Genomic DNA, 15,055 nt, shown 5'->3' with positions numbered 1-15,055 from the left:
AACAATACTTAATTAGCTACTATTAAAGTAGAAAATTGGGGAGAACGCTGAGAGGTTTATTTTTTCTTGAATTTTATTTAAAGGGCTGGCTACGTTTTCTGTCAAGTCCGGTGTCCCACAATGTGGGTGGAAGGAATGAGGCCCACATCTGTGCCTTTCAAAGTGAAAGTACAGACTGGGTCAGCTGTTGGCTAGTCTTATCTGTACCTTCAAAGGTATCCTTCAGTCAGGAGACTGTCCAGCACTGGATTGCCTCCTACCTATGGAGGTGTTGATTGGACTGGCTGACATGTATGTATGGCCTGTAGGTTCACCACAAAATTAAAGGATTTGGTCCCCATGGTAATAAATGCTCTTACTAATAAATGAGAATTAAAACTTGGAACTTTATTGATAATACCATTGTATATCCCATCTTAAAGTGAACCTGCAGCTGGTATCCAGAAAAACAACTTCCTTAAATTAACTGAGAAACTTTACCAAATTGTATCTGTCATCTATATCATATTCAGTCTTTGATTGCTGCACTTGTACAAGAACAAATTCTCAGCCTGGCAAAGGCTTTTGTTCTGTTAGAGTCAGGTGCTCCTCACCTTGGAAACATAATTCTCTGGAATTTGGCAATGGTTTGGAAGTTAACAGCAAAGCTAGTTACAGGCTTCTTGGAAATGTTTCACTTGTATGACATAGAGCAAAACCAAACGTGATGTTAAATGTATGAATGCATTTAGCATGTGCAAGTTTTTACTAAACACCAATTGCAAGCCTGGTCAGGTTTGGGTCCATGGCATATGGGGAAGGTAGGGGAAGACGGACTTGTGGGATTTTCTGTCTCTAATGCTAAAATAACTTGACTGATCTTCGCTTTGCCCTGAACCACGTTGGATCAGGTAGTTCAGTGCCACTAGCTGCTTGTGTGTCTACTGTGGGTCCACCCTCCTTTCTGCTTGGCTCAGTGGGTCTCTCTAAGCACCTTCTGAATTGCACCTCAAAGCAGTAAATACTCTAGTATTAGAAATATACATACAATAGTATTTGTTCATCTTCTTTATTAGTAAAATCATTTGTTGGACATTTAACCAATGGTACAGTTGACCACAAGGGGCATATTCTACTGCGATGTTAGAACATTTTCATTTACTGCAAAACTAAAATGAACAAAAAGCATTATTTCAAGCAATTAAAATACCTTTTTTCCGTCCTTTGAAAATAGCTGGTGATATGCCAGTTTTTTTCCATGGCTGCTGTAAAGGGGGTCCTGCTGTATGTATGCAAGAGGCCCTTCAAGTCACCGGTGGATAGGCGAAATTGACGACTGGAATCTCAGATGAGAATGCACCCATCAGATTTAGTGATCTGATCTTATAGCCATCTTTAAGCCATGGAATATATTTGCAGGAGTTAGCTGATACAGAATTGTTTTGCATTGCATTTTTACAAACAGTAGTGTGGGGAAAGTTCCAGTGCTTCATAAATGTTGTGCAGTTCCATGGTTATAACACTGAAGAGGGCTTCTGGTTCCACTCTGCCTTAATAGAGGCAGCCCCCATGACAGTGGGAGATCATAGGCAAAGGAAAAACAAGGATGATTGAGGGTAAATCATCATTGCAAATTCCCCCCAGAATTTGTCTTGGTACCTGGCTCTCACTCTGGCATGGAATGTGGGAGGTGCAAAAGCGCTTTGTCTGCTGAAAACTCTCCAATGCCGCCATTAAGAAACAGAGGTTCTCCTGTTAATTAGAGCTTAATTGGACTAAAGTACAGGCGCGTGCTAGAAGAGAGGAGATCACAAACTGCAGAACAAACCAACCGCAAGGACTTTAAGGTTTGAATTTGAGATAAGACTTCATCTGATGCAAAAGACGGTGGGTGGGGAGCCTAAAGTTTCTTTATTTAAAGTTTTCTTCTCTACAGTTACGATTCAGAAACCTTCCCCTGAATGTTGGTTCAAATTATACTTGTACAAGTGATGATGGAAGAAATTGGGTTATAAATATGGTATATAACATCAAATGGAACTGCGTGTAAAAAAAAGGAAAAAAGGAGGGAAGCTCTATTTTGCAACAAGTTTATGATAGAAACTTAGAGCTGACTCTTCCCCATCCTTTATTATCTATGAAGTGAATAACGCTAAGAGGACTTGGATTTTAATTTAATTGGAAGGATAACTGGCCATATATCTTCAGCTGGAAGAAGGATGAAAGGAGTTTGGGAGCTGCCAAGGAACTGATAAGGTTCTTTATTGAGTCATCTGCAGTTTGACAGACCACTCTTCTTCCCAGGCTGAGGGGAAAAATGGTGAAAATAGTTTATTTACTGGGACAGAGCAACTTTTGCAGCTGTTGTTAAAGTTCTCAGTGCAGAACAATGAAGCATGGGACAGAGCGATGGAGAAATTTCTGGAACAACAGCTCCGCCCTAGGCATGATGTATTACAGCAACAAATGGGGTGGGGTGGGGGAGACATAACATCTTACAAGGACAGGAAGAAATGCTACAGACAGAATAATTGCCACACACGGGAAGAACATGGATATAGTTTGAGTTCCTCACTTGAAGCTTTATAAATCATTTAATGTGTCAACACGAATAGAAGTTATTAATATTGCAGTTGTTGTATAAGGGATTATTATTATTATTATGACCGGAATGTAATTGAAACTAGTTAGACTTTAGAACGCAGAATTAAAGAAAATCATCAAATCTAGCATGCAGGGGGGCCACTTTAAATAAATTATATAATTCTGTATTTGCATGATTGGTATTAATAATTGTATTATAAATTGGTATTGTTATAATGAGGCTATTATTGGACTGTAATTTAAAACTAATAAAAATATTATTTTAAAAAAACACTGAAGAGAACAGCATTAGCAGTTAGTTTTGTGCCTGTTTTTCATTCTGACCTTGAGTAAAGTAGTTACAGATAACTGTGAAAAATGTTATACACACAGACACATTAGTACAAAAACTGAGATTCTCAGAATGCCAAATTTGGCAGAAGATATACCAGGTTTGACACTTGCATGGCAATCCAGTAGACATGGAAACATGTAGGCTGTTGTCCCCATCTGTTGTAATGTTGGCTCTGAGGAAGAAAGCTTACAAGACACGACAACTGCATTATGTTACACCTATAGGGAGAAAAGGGGTTTTTGAAGAGGGATTCTTGCTAAATTGTGTATAGTTTGAAATGCCCAACCCCCCTATTGAGACCTGTATGAAAACACTGTTGTGTAGAGTTTGTTTTGTCACATTAAGCTGCTACAGTCCTTTACATACTTTTAAACAGAGAAAATTCTGGCATCCAATTTTACTGCATATTGCAGCAGTTCTAGCTGTATGGGAGTGCAAATGAGCTTTTGAACTTTGTAGATTGGTAAGCAGCAGTACCACTTTAAGCACACTGAAAAGGTCAACTGTCAGTCTAGAAATGTGAAGAAGCAGTAGGTGCACATGCCCATTCAGGAATATGTTTCAGAAAGGCATCTAAATTAGTTGAATTTTTAGGGAATGAGCATTGTAAATCCTGTTCCGAGGCTTATTTGTGAGACTTGCTCTGTCAGTGTTGTGAGAGGAAGAATAACGCTCTTCTAAGTATTATGCTGCTAACTAGGAATGTTATAAGAAATTATCTCTGAAGAACTAATTAGGCAATAATTCACTGCTTTGCAGAGCAAAGCTTGTTACCTCACATGTCCAGCACAATTGAAGGTTGAGCAAAGATGAAACAAGACCAGGAATACCAGCCTAACTAGCTGAGTGGAATGCTACAGCCTGAGGGCTTCTGTTGAATTATTTCTGTGTGCCTGCATGCATTCTGTTAGTGCAGTGTGGCATTACATATAGTGGCAATATATCCTTGGTTGAAAGCATACCTACTGTTATTCTGATGATAAATGTAGGAACTCGCGTCTGTAAAGAGCAGATTGGAGATGAATCACAATTTGGACAGAGAATGCTAATAAATTAAAAGCTCAAAATAAACTGGAAAAAGAAGTGCTAATGAAAAGCAGTAAAGTGTTTAATCACAGGGCTGTAACTCTAGTAGGACTGGTCTTCAGAAATAAGAGAGTTCAGAGAGGTGAAGGCGAAATCAGAATAATTTTATTCTATTGATTGATTGCACTTATATCCCACCTTTATCTCCAATGAGCTCGAGGTGGTGTACATGGCTCTCGCCTCCATTATTTAATCCCCGCAACAACCCGGTGAGGTAGTTTAGGCTGAGAGGCAGTGACTAGCTCAGGGTCACCCAATGAGCTTGTGGCGAGTCGGAATTTGAATCCTGGTTTCTCAGGTTCTAGTGTGACCAGCTGTCTTGTGGAAAGAGAATCTCAAGACTCACAAAGTTTGATGTTTGCTCCTTTTGTGAGGCAGTTTGTTTACAAATGCCTTGTTGAATTCTGATTTCCGAACGGAAGTGGCTTAAATGAGAAACAAAATAAAATTTGATTCGAGGACTATATTGTTTATTGTTTTGACTTAAGTTATCCCACCCCATTTCTTGCCCTCAGGACCTGACTGGCATAGAGTCCATGGACCAGTGCCGTCATACACTGGAACAACACAACTGGAACATAGAGGTACTGTCTCACTTGGGGCTTGCTTGCTTGTTGCACTTGTTGCTTACCAACAGTAGATGGTATCCAGTGCTTTTTCTCCTCTGACAAAAGGCTCTTTGATCCAATATGCTTCTGTGGCACCTCCCACTATCCCGCTGGAGCAGGGGTGTGGGTGGTTGGGGAAGGTGGATATACAAAAGTTCCTTCCCCATTCAACTAATGGAAGCCTCTGGTCCAGTACAGATTTCCAAAGACATTAGAGCCTAATGTTATTGGGGTGGGGTGAATACACCCCACCATTGGATACAGCTCAATGACTATGTGCCTTTGAAGTCAGGCCAAAGTCAGAGCCACCCCTGAAAAGACCCCTTCTTTTGTTACCATCCTCTGCACCACCCTTGCAGAGGGCACACAAAGAAGGACCTTGGATGAACAATGGGGATCCAGATTCTGCACACACAAAAACCGAATTCTGCAGCCTCTAGTGATATTGATTATACAAAATTAGCATTTTCCCTAATTTGAATAAATCTGTATTTTTATTTTTATTTTTTGCTCTGTGGAAAGAGCTCAGCAAAGCTGTCTTCCTGACTACAGTATTAAATATCTTAGTCATCTTTTTATTTTTTGTCTATATACTTTCTAAAATAATTTTCTGTGTGACAGGTAAAATATGCTAACCAGTCCTTGTTACGCCCTCCATAGGCAGCTGTTCAGGACCGATTGAATGAGCAAGAGGGTGTCCCAAGTGTCTTCAATCCACCACCTTCTAGACCGCTACAGGTCAACACTGCTGACCACAGGATCTACAGCTATGTTGTTTCAAGGCCGCAACCAAGGGCAAGTTCTATAACTGAGATTAGCTTAACTAGGGAAGTATTTGTTCTCTGTGGTCAGTTCTATGAAACAATAAAGCACCTACAGTGGTACCTCTGGATGCAAACTGGATCCGTTCCGGAGCCTTGTTCACATCCTGAGCAGAACACAACCCGCATCTGCGCGTACGCGGGTTGCGATTCGCTGCTTCTGCACATGAGCGTGACGTCATTTTGAGCGTCTGCGCATGCGCGAGCGGCGAAACCCAGAAGTAACCCATTCCGTTACTTCTGGGTCACCGCAGGACGCAACCTGAAAACGCTCAACCTGAAGCGTCTTTAACCCGAGGTATGACTGTACAAGGAAAATACTTTTCTGCAGGTTTAGAACACAGATGTTACCTTGAATGGGGTCTTCTTTTCTATAAGAGGCTGTGTGGTTACTTTTGTTGTCCTGTTGTAAAAATAAAAAGCAGAACAGCAAAGGAAAATGATACTTAAAAGCCCAAACATTTGGTAATTATTTCAATATGCCTCAAGCTGGGGTGAGGGGTGGGGGAAAGGAATAGAAAAACACTTGTTGCTGATGAGAACCAACATCTAGGAATTGTATCTCTGAGGTTAAATAGTAAGACATCAGTTTCCAAATGTGTGCTAAAATATTTCATTAACATAGCTGCTTCAAGATAAATTTAAGCTGGTACAGTGGTACCTCGGTTTACAAATTTTATCCGTTCCTGAAGTCCGTTCTTAAACCAAATCCATTCTTAAATCAAGGCGCGCTTTCCCTAATGAGGCCTCCTGCCGCCGGGGCCCTTCCACTGTTCGGCTTTTGTTCATAGACCAAGGTAAAGTTCGCAAATCGGAACGCTATTTCTGGTTTTGTGGAGTTCATAAACCGAATAGTTCATAAACAGAGCTGTTCGTAAACCAAGGTACCACTGTACTTCAAAGGAATGGCGTGATAAGGACCTAACTTTCTCTTTGTCATTTCAGGGCTTGTTAGGTTGGGGTTACTATTTGATAATGCTTCCATTCCGATTTACATATTACACATTACTTGATATATTTAGGTAAGTGCACACCTGTTTATATTTGCATATTGAGTTTATTGAGTTTGCATGTTGAGTTTATTGCTTTATTCTGAAGTTTGCCACTACTCCTTAGTTAAGGTAATACTCTATGGCAGATGTGGGCAGGAGACTAGATACTGGTTTACTTGTAGATTAGTGGCCAATTTCTGAAGGCCCACTTTGTAGTTCTCAGGCACTGATTAGGTCATTTATTTGTTTCTAGTGATTAGATGATTGCAAAACAAAGTTTAGCAATATAAAATAAAGACAAGTTAGCACTGGAAATCTTGCAAACTTGCTGGGCTCTGGAAATCTTGGTATGGTCTAACAATGTTTCTAAACAAAGGTGTTTACCTGGAATATCACAATTTTGGCATGGTTGGTTTTTGTTAAGAAATCTTTAATATGGGTTTTTGTGTTGTAAATACGGGTGACAGAAACATATATAAATAAACAAATGTAAAACTGAAATCATCCCACTCATGTTCTGAAGGTGCTAGAATAACCAGTAGCTGATATTTCAATTTTATACTCTTTCCTAGGTTTGCTTTGCGTTTCATACGCCCTGATCCTCGTAGTCGGGTCACTGACCCTGTTGGTGATATTGTTTCATTTATTCATATGTTTGAAGAAAAATTTGGAAGAATACATCCTGTTTTCTACCAGGGAACATACAGTCAGGTTGGTACAAGAGATGTCAAAGAGTTACGTGGTGTTGTCCTGTATTGAAGTGGAGATTCTTGGAAGAGTAATCTTGAGTTATCCCTTGAGGCAAAATGTTGTAGACATATATTGTAGGTAATATAAAATAGTAACCTGAGATATTTAATTGGAAGTTACGTTTTGTTAACTGCTGCCTATGTTACAATGTATTGGAAATAGAATCACTCTTCTAATACAGTAACTTCAGTTTTTCAATGCGTGGTTCTAGTAGTGCTAATAATAAAAGAGTCTGCCTTGGGTGAAGACCATATCAAAGACCCACTACTTGGTCTAGCACAGCCACAGTGCTCCTTATCCAATCAGGAAGGTTTGCTGTGCATGATTTGGCAAAAAAATTAGCACAGTTATAGTCTTTGTGTACATGCTATGATCTGATGACCTGACACTACTTTTTTCACTTGAGCACAGTGTCAAATTGTCCAGATTTCATCTCTCTAAAACATCCTTATGTTTCTTCTCTCAAGGCACTGAATGATGCAAAGAGGGAGCTACGCTTCCTCCTTGTTTACCTTCATGGTGATGACCATCAAGACACGGATGAATTCTGTCGGTAGGTTACTTCAGATTTTTTTTTATTATAAATGGTGGTGTGAGTTCCTGGTGCGGTTTCACATTAGTTTATCTTTTATCCTTTCCAAACAGCAACACCCTTTGTGCACCTGAAGTGATCGCCCTCATAAATACAAGGATGCTTTTCTGGGCTTGTTCCACAAATAAACCAGAAGGATATAGAGGTATGTGTTTTGATTACAACTCTGCCTTAATGTAATGTTTTATAAACACTTGCAGCCCAGTCCTAAGCATGTTTACTTAGAGTTACGGCCCACTCTAATCAGTGGTGCTTCCTCTAGAGTAAGTATGCATTGGATTGCAGCCTTGAACTATAATCTTATATGATGAAAATAAATGCTTTTGAACTGGTGGGATATAGTCAAGCAAATGTGTTTAGGATCAGGCTGTCAAAATAAGCTGTTGTGTCTGTTTTGTATTTTATTCTGCCCCCTTTTACTATATGGGAAACATACCATTACATGAAACAGCTAGGAGGGATTTGCGGATGCCAGTCATAGATATGCTGGAGCCACCCACATGTTGAAACAGGAGCAGGGCCACATTGTTGGATCTGCCCCCAAAGTTGCATTCCTAGACTATCAACATCTTCAATGTCTGTACAGAGAGTGGAGAAGGAGCCCTTGCGTCATAAAACATGGAAGTGCTGTTGCTTATTAGGAAATGAGTGTTGATTATGGAATAGAAATACGCCTGTCTGAGGCACTCCCATTGAAGAATTGGATTTGTGGCCTGGGTGTGGTTCTGGATGCTCAGGTGGCAGTTGTGGCCAGGAATGCTTTAAGTGGATTAGCCTGGTGTTGCAGCTATGCTTGTTTTGGAGAAAGCTGATCTGGCTACTTCACACACAGGATTTAGTCATAGGGAGTTTGGATTACTCCAGCATACTACACTTGGAGCTGCCTTTGCTGAGTGCTGAGAAACAACAGCAGAATGCTTTAGTGCATAGTGTTAACTGAGGCAAGTGACTGAAACCATGGAGCTCCACTGCGTTGGCTGCTAGTTTGTTTTCAAGTCCATTTCAAAGTGCTGGTTGCTACTTTTTAAAGTCATGTGGATCTTTCCTGGTCACTTGAATCTGGGTTGGCCTTGCTCTGTGTACCTATACTGACTGAAGTATTGCTGGTTGAAAGGGACACAGGGCTTCCTTTGTCAGGGCACCCAGACTCTGGAAATCCCTGTATTGGGTGACTTGTATGACACTTTGATGATATTACAACATTGATAATAACCAGAATGTTTTGAATTATAACTGAATTGTTTCCCTTCTAAAACACTGATGTTGTGTTTATTTTTGTACTGATTTTAATTATTCCATTATATATTCCTGCATTGCAGGGAGTACTGGTTGGCAGTACCCATGTGAAACCAGTACTAGTGGGGCTTGCGTTTGGCATCAAATTTAAAAGGTGCAGATACAAGCTGCACATGCCAAGCAACCAGAAATGCATTTTAAGCCTCAGGATTCTTCCTTTGCACCCCACATCTGCTTCCCGGTGCCATATATACGTAATCGGGTATGGGGCAGGTGGGCATGCCTTGAAGAAAATGGCCTCATATGCCAAATTAGGGCCCCTGCTAGCCCTGATTGGGCCTGTAAGCTGGAGGTTCCCTGCTGCTGTTACATTAACTTTGTGTCTTAGTTTAATGAGAAACTGGACAGGTAACATGCCATGGTGTGTGGAGGTTCATGGACAGAAAACTGTTGAATTCTAATTATTCAGTCTGATTTCCCCAATTTCTCATTGAGATGACTCCCTCCTCCCTGCTTGTGAATGCGTTTTCATTTATTAAAGTCAGAACTATTGAGATCATTGCCTTAAGGTTCTGAAGGCTGCCCTGAATTATGATCGCGTTCTCTAATATTTTCTCTAGTGCCTCCTTCCTGAATTTTGAAAAGGGGTTTCCTTTTGTCTGATGCTGCTGATCATTAAAAACATAGGTTTTCTGGGAAGGTTATGTATATGCCTTTGATACTAGATCTCCAGTGTGAATTAGCTGTTGGACTAGAACTCCAAATGCCGAGAACTGAAGCCCACTTCCGCTTAAAAGTGTAGAAGAACTGTAGAAGCTGAAAGTTGGAATAGTCTTCATGTTGCATAAGGGAAAGGACTACATCTCAGTGGCAGAGCACGACTTCCCTCTGGAAGGTCCCAAGTTGAATCCCTGATGCCTGGATACACAAAGATCTATGATAGCAGGGCTTAGAAAGACAATTCACAAAACCATAGAATGTCACTTCCAGACAATAGTGGGTTAGATAAATAGTATGACGGAGTTTAATGCAGCTTCATCTCTTTGTAAATGCCCTATATGTTAAGATTGCAAATGCTGACTATATTGTATGCATTTGTCCTAGTGTCACAGGCCTTGCGTGAGAACACCTACCCATTCCTGGCAATGATCATGCTGAAAGATCGTAGAATGACAGTAGTTGGGAGGTTAGAAGGACTCATCCAACCTGATGACCTCATTAACCAGCTGACATTCATCATGGATGCCAACCAGACATACTTGGTATCTGAGCGCCTGGAAAGGTACTAGGTCAAAAACAAGAGATGCCATCTCCACTCTCCACCTTACTGTACTTAATTAAATCTGTGATTATCTCTTCTGTGGAAAAACTACCGACTGCTCAATCTGCCTTAATTATCTGGGCATAGAGTAAAAGAGAAGAAAAATATATATCCCATAAACTGCAGCTATCTGTTTAATTATATGACTCTTGTTCATATATGTTGCTGGCAGATTGCTAATGTAGGCTATAACAGATTGAGAGAGACTGCAGGCTTTCAACAATAGTGTGTTAGTGTTGGATGGGAAGAGATTGCCTCTAGTTCTTAACTCTAGTTGGCATACTGCTGATTTCTGGCACCAGGTTGCTTTGTCACTAAGAAGAAGTGGACTGCTGATGCTGTTCACAGGGAGAGAAGGCTGTCTTCTTCGAGATACTAGCCGTGGGGTATTTTTTCCAGATTCTTGCTTGCGTGTCAAAGCACCTTAAGATTCAGTCAGCATGGGCAAGGGCCCAGTAGAGGTCCACAAGTGGAGGCGCTTGCTGCTCTTTGCTGCTGCCCACCTACTTACTCCACTGAGCCAGCAAATGGAACAGGAGGAGCACAAGCTGTTTGAGGGAGAGGGCAAGCAGGAAACTGGTAGAAGCTGCTGCTACTACTTGGTATCAAGAAGGAAAAGGAGCAGCAGCAGCTGCTGTTCCCACATGCGAATAAGAAAATGCTGCTATGCCTAGTCGTAATGCAGAGCCACTGGGACAACTCTCCTAGTTAGAAATCTTTCCCCTAGTAAAAATCTGAAATTTCTTCAGGCATTGTTGTAGCAGTTCTTGTCAGGTTGGCACTAATGCATTTCCCCTTTTATCTTAGAGAAGAGAGAAACCAAACTCAGGTCCTTAGACAACAACAAGATGAGGCATACCTAGCTTCATTACGGGCTGATCAGGAGAAAGACCGCAAGAAAAAGGAAGAGCGGGAAAAGAAGAAGAGGAAGGAGGAGGAGGTGCAGCAGCAGAAGCTAGCAGAGGAGAGACGGCGACGGGTGAGAATTGAATGTGCCAATAGCAGTGAATCACAGGTCTCAGGTGCAATTTTCATAATAAGAATAGATGCCTCAGCTACAAATGCAGGTGGGAATGACTGGCTCTTGTAGATGGCCTTATATTACTGCAAATTTAGTACTGGCACTTTGGAAATGGGAGCAGTTACTAGTTTGTGGAAGACCACTCCTAGTTGGTTAGTCTGCATTTCATAGTACAGTATGAGCCAGGATTCAGATCCTGTAAATTAATCCATTAAAATTCTGATCAGTGAACAGTAGTTTATTTTAGAGAATTCAGATCATGTTGCACATGATGTTTCTCTCTCTCTCCCCACCCCCATTAATACAGTTTATTTATACACTGGTACCTCGAGTTACAAATGCTTCAGGTTACAAACTCTGCTAACCTGGAAGAGTTGCCTCGAGTTGAGAACTTTGCCCCAGGATGAGAACAAAAATTGTGTGCCAGCGGCACAGCGGCAGCAAGAGGCCCCATTAGCGAAAGCACGCCTCTAGTTAAGAACAGTTTCAGGTTAAGAACGGACCTCTGGAATGAATTAAGTTTGTAACTAGAAGTACCACTGTATTTATTTACAAGTAGCACGGCTACTTGCAGAATAAAGCAACAATGTTTAGTTGCCAGATCCATTTACTAGTTTCCATTCTCTTGATGGTTATAATTCAGATCACTTTTTCGTGTGCCTGCATTAAGAGTATGAGATTTCAAGTAAGTCTTCCTCTTCTAGAAGTTTCCCATTAACACATATTGTTCTATTTGAAATAAATTATTTTAGAATACATGCAAAAACAAATGTTTTAATAGGAATAAACTTTGTGTAGAATTATCAGTTGAAGCTCATTACAGGCGCCATTGGGTGGGAGGAGGCCCTAAATTCGTATTTTCATAATAGGCTTTCCATCATCCCAGGATGCAGTTTGTCACAATTCCCTTCCTTTGGACCAAGGCACCAGAAACAAGTGTACATACTACACATTCTGCTGGAAGACTGATAAAGCTTTGGGTATAGCCTAGTTAGTCCCAACAGAAAGCTTAGCAAGAGTTCCAATGAGTGGTGATTTCTTGAGTGAACGTTTTGACTCCAAATGAATGCAGTAACTGGCTGGGTTATTCCTACTGATGAACACTCCACACCTTCATGCAAACCTTATAGGTTTGCACGAAGGAGCCTTCTCTTGCCAGAATTCTACATATTGGAATATGACTTGGCAATCTAATTTTGAGGCCCATTTGAAATGAGGCGACAGTAACTATTGATATGCTTAGTTCCATTGACTGCTGCTGTGCTGATCTAGTGGCTACAGCTTTATTTGTATCTTGTCATACTGTTGGAGCTGCTGCCGTTTATTCATATTTCCATTTTATCCCTGAAGACTCTGCAGGAGGAGAAGGAACGGAAATCTGAATGCCTTCCACCAGAGCCGCATCCTGATGACCCAGAAAGTGTCAAGATCGTCTTCAAAATGCCCAATGACTCCAGGGTGGAGAGGCGATTCCATTTTACACAGTCTTTAGCAGTAAGGATGGGGCCAAATTTTGTGGCTGAGAATTATTTGAGAGGCAGAAATTGAGCTCTGAATCTGCTTTAGCAGCTGGCGATTCATACAGATAAAGGGGAGACCCAGTATGCAGAAGTGGAGGAATGGTGGAGCTGAGCAATGCAGTAATATCCTTACCATTTTTGCAAAGCCTCTTATCTTAACCTAACCAGTGGTCTACCCTTAAAGAAATACACCCTGGGCTACTCACTTTGCTTTATAACTTATTAGGACTCTAACCTGGATCTCCCACATGGAGACTAGGATGTCTCTCTGTTCCATCATGCAGGCCCTTAGGAAGGAGTGGGTTGAACCCAGTGTCCCTTCCATGAATATAAGGACTTCTTCAATTCACGCAAGACACTGAGATCCAACGGAGGCTGGAGGAAAGAGAGTGGAGATAGTTCGAGTTCCCTATTCCCCCTGTAGGCTCCAGCACCTTCTCCCACACTGTTCATCTCCTCCAAATTTCCTTCAGCATGAATGTTCCATGAAAAGTTCTGCTCTTAGTAACAGTGGATATATGAGGAAACTTACTGCTCAAGTAACATTTTATACAAATTAGGTACATTGTGATTGCATGGAGGCCCCCCTCTAAGATGATCATGAAAAAATGGCCATCTTGCTGGGTATTCTTTCCATAAACATAGAAGAGTGCTGCAGTGTGAGGATCTGCTTTCTGCTCTCAGTTGCAAGGCATTCAGTCATTTGGTGAATAACTGTCTACTACCTCCTTAGGTGATCCATGACTTCCTATTCTCTTTGAAAGAGAGCCCGGAGAAGTTCCAGATTGAGGCCAACTTCCCTCGCCGTGTCCTGCCCTGCCTTCCGACAGAGGAGTGGCCCAACCCACCCACGCTGCAAGAAGCTGGACTCAGCCACACGGAAGTTCTCTTTGTGCAGGACCTCACGGACGATTGACATTTTCCCAAAATACAGAGATGGAAAGAGAAATTCCTACTATAATACAATATTTTTTTTAAAAGACTGCTGCGTACACATGAGGGATCAGAGACTCTGTGGCCTAGGCCAGCCACGCCATATGTCTGCACTGGCGGGAGAAACTGCACACTCACGCACACGCAATCCCTTTTACATCCAGAGGGCCGATGGGAGGGGCCACGGTTTGCCCTCCCGAGAGAGGGGGAGAAACGGCAGCTCTTGGTAAATATTGCTTTTATTGGAAATAATATACCCCAACATTCTGACATTAGAACACCCGACGTTTTGCTGCTTGTGACAGCTAAAGGACACCGTACCTGTGGGCCAGGTTGTCTTCTGCCCAGGTAGGGGAGGGATGGGCAGAGGGTCTTTTTTTCCCTTCCAGCTTCTCACTCTGTATAAATCTCTTAAATATTTCTTTTGCTTTGTAATGACCAAAGGAGAATGGGGGTAACAGTGGTTTTTGGTTTATTTTGTTTTATAAGGAGCTGGTTGACATTCTTAACCACAGGGGTTCTTCTCCAGGGTTGTTAGCCTGCGTAGTGTAATAAACTCTGCCTCTAGTGTGCCTGTGCTAACACCTCTGACTGTCAAGTGTCTTACTGGCCCAGATGATGGCCTGACCTAACCTGTGCGCACACAGCTTTAGTAGCGAAATTCCCTTGGGTCATGTTGCAGCAGCAATCGGGACTCGATACTGCCTTCTGCACAGCATCTTAGGCTTGCCTTGGCTCATTCTGGAGGAATGCTTGTGACTGTGCCAGTGAGGGCTATGTCTCTTGCAATAGCCACATGAGGTAACTGCAGCAGTGACGGGAAGGCAGGCACAAAAGTTGAGCTAACTTAAAGGACTGCAGACATTTTTGTTGAGCCAAGGTTGTCATTTTGTCAGTGTTAATGGGGATGGTATCTGCCTGCCTTGAGGACACTGCAAGTGTTAAACGATGAGCTGTGTGTTGCAGCTAGAGACCCCAGAGCTCTGAAAGGCAGCCTGCAGATTTTACAGATGCAGGACTCTCTTAATAACTGCAGCTGTTGCCTGTATTAAGGCAGATTCAGTCTTGTTGCCCTTTAGTGCAATGGGATGTTCATGAGGTCAGGAAAGCTGCCTTCTGAAGTCTTTCCAGCTAACAAGGAGTCTCTCAGTTGTGTAATTTTCTTAGGCATATGGAGTTAAGAGCAAAGACTTTCTTATGGAACTGGCTGGGCTCTTTTCTGTTTCCTTGTGATGGAGGAGCCTCCACTTGCTACTGT

At 41.8% G+C, this 15,055-nt stretch overlaps 1 protein-coding gene across 2 annotated transcripts in view; it reads left to right on the top strand.

The window, feature by feature from the left end:
* The window catches only part of FAF2 (Fas associated factor family member 2), a 32,494-nt gene extending 18,113 nt beyond the window's left edge, over positions 1–14,381 (top strand). For both annotated transcript variants that reach the window (XM_083603896.1, XM_083603897.1), the window contains 10 exons: positions 4,519–4,587; positions 5,272–5,406; positions 6,378–6,454; positions 6,997–7,135; positions 7,642–7,727; positions 7,820–7,911; positions 10,107–10,284; positions 11,131–11,302; positions 12,695–12,838; positions 13,598–14,381. In XM_083603896.1, the coding sequence (XP_083460022.1) occupies positions 4,519–4,587; positions 5,272–5,406; positions 6,378–6,454; positions 6,997–7,135; positions 7,642–7,727; positions 7,820–7,911; positions 10,107–10,284; positions 11,131–11,302; positions 12,695–12,838; positions 13,598–13,780 (1,275 nt within the window). In that variant the 3' untranslated portion in view covers positions 13,781–14,381. The remainder of the gene's footprint in view (positions 1–4,518; positions 4,588–5,271; positions 5,407–6,377; positions 6,455–6,996; positions 7,136–7,641; positions 7,728–7,819; positions 7,912–10,106; positions 10,285–11,130; positions 11,303–12,694; positions 12,839–13,597) is intronic.
* The last annotated feature ends 674 nt before the right edge of the window (positions 14,382–15,055 follow it).

This window comes from Podarcis filfolensis, assembly GCF_964270895.1.
Source record: "Podarcis filfolensis genome assembly, chromosome: 2".
NCBI classification, from domain to species: Eukaryota; Metazoa; Chordata; class Lepidosauria; order Squamata; family Lacertidae; genus Podarcis; species Podarcis filfolensis.
This window is presented reverse-complemented; position numbering and strand designations above follow the sequence as displayed.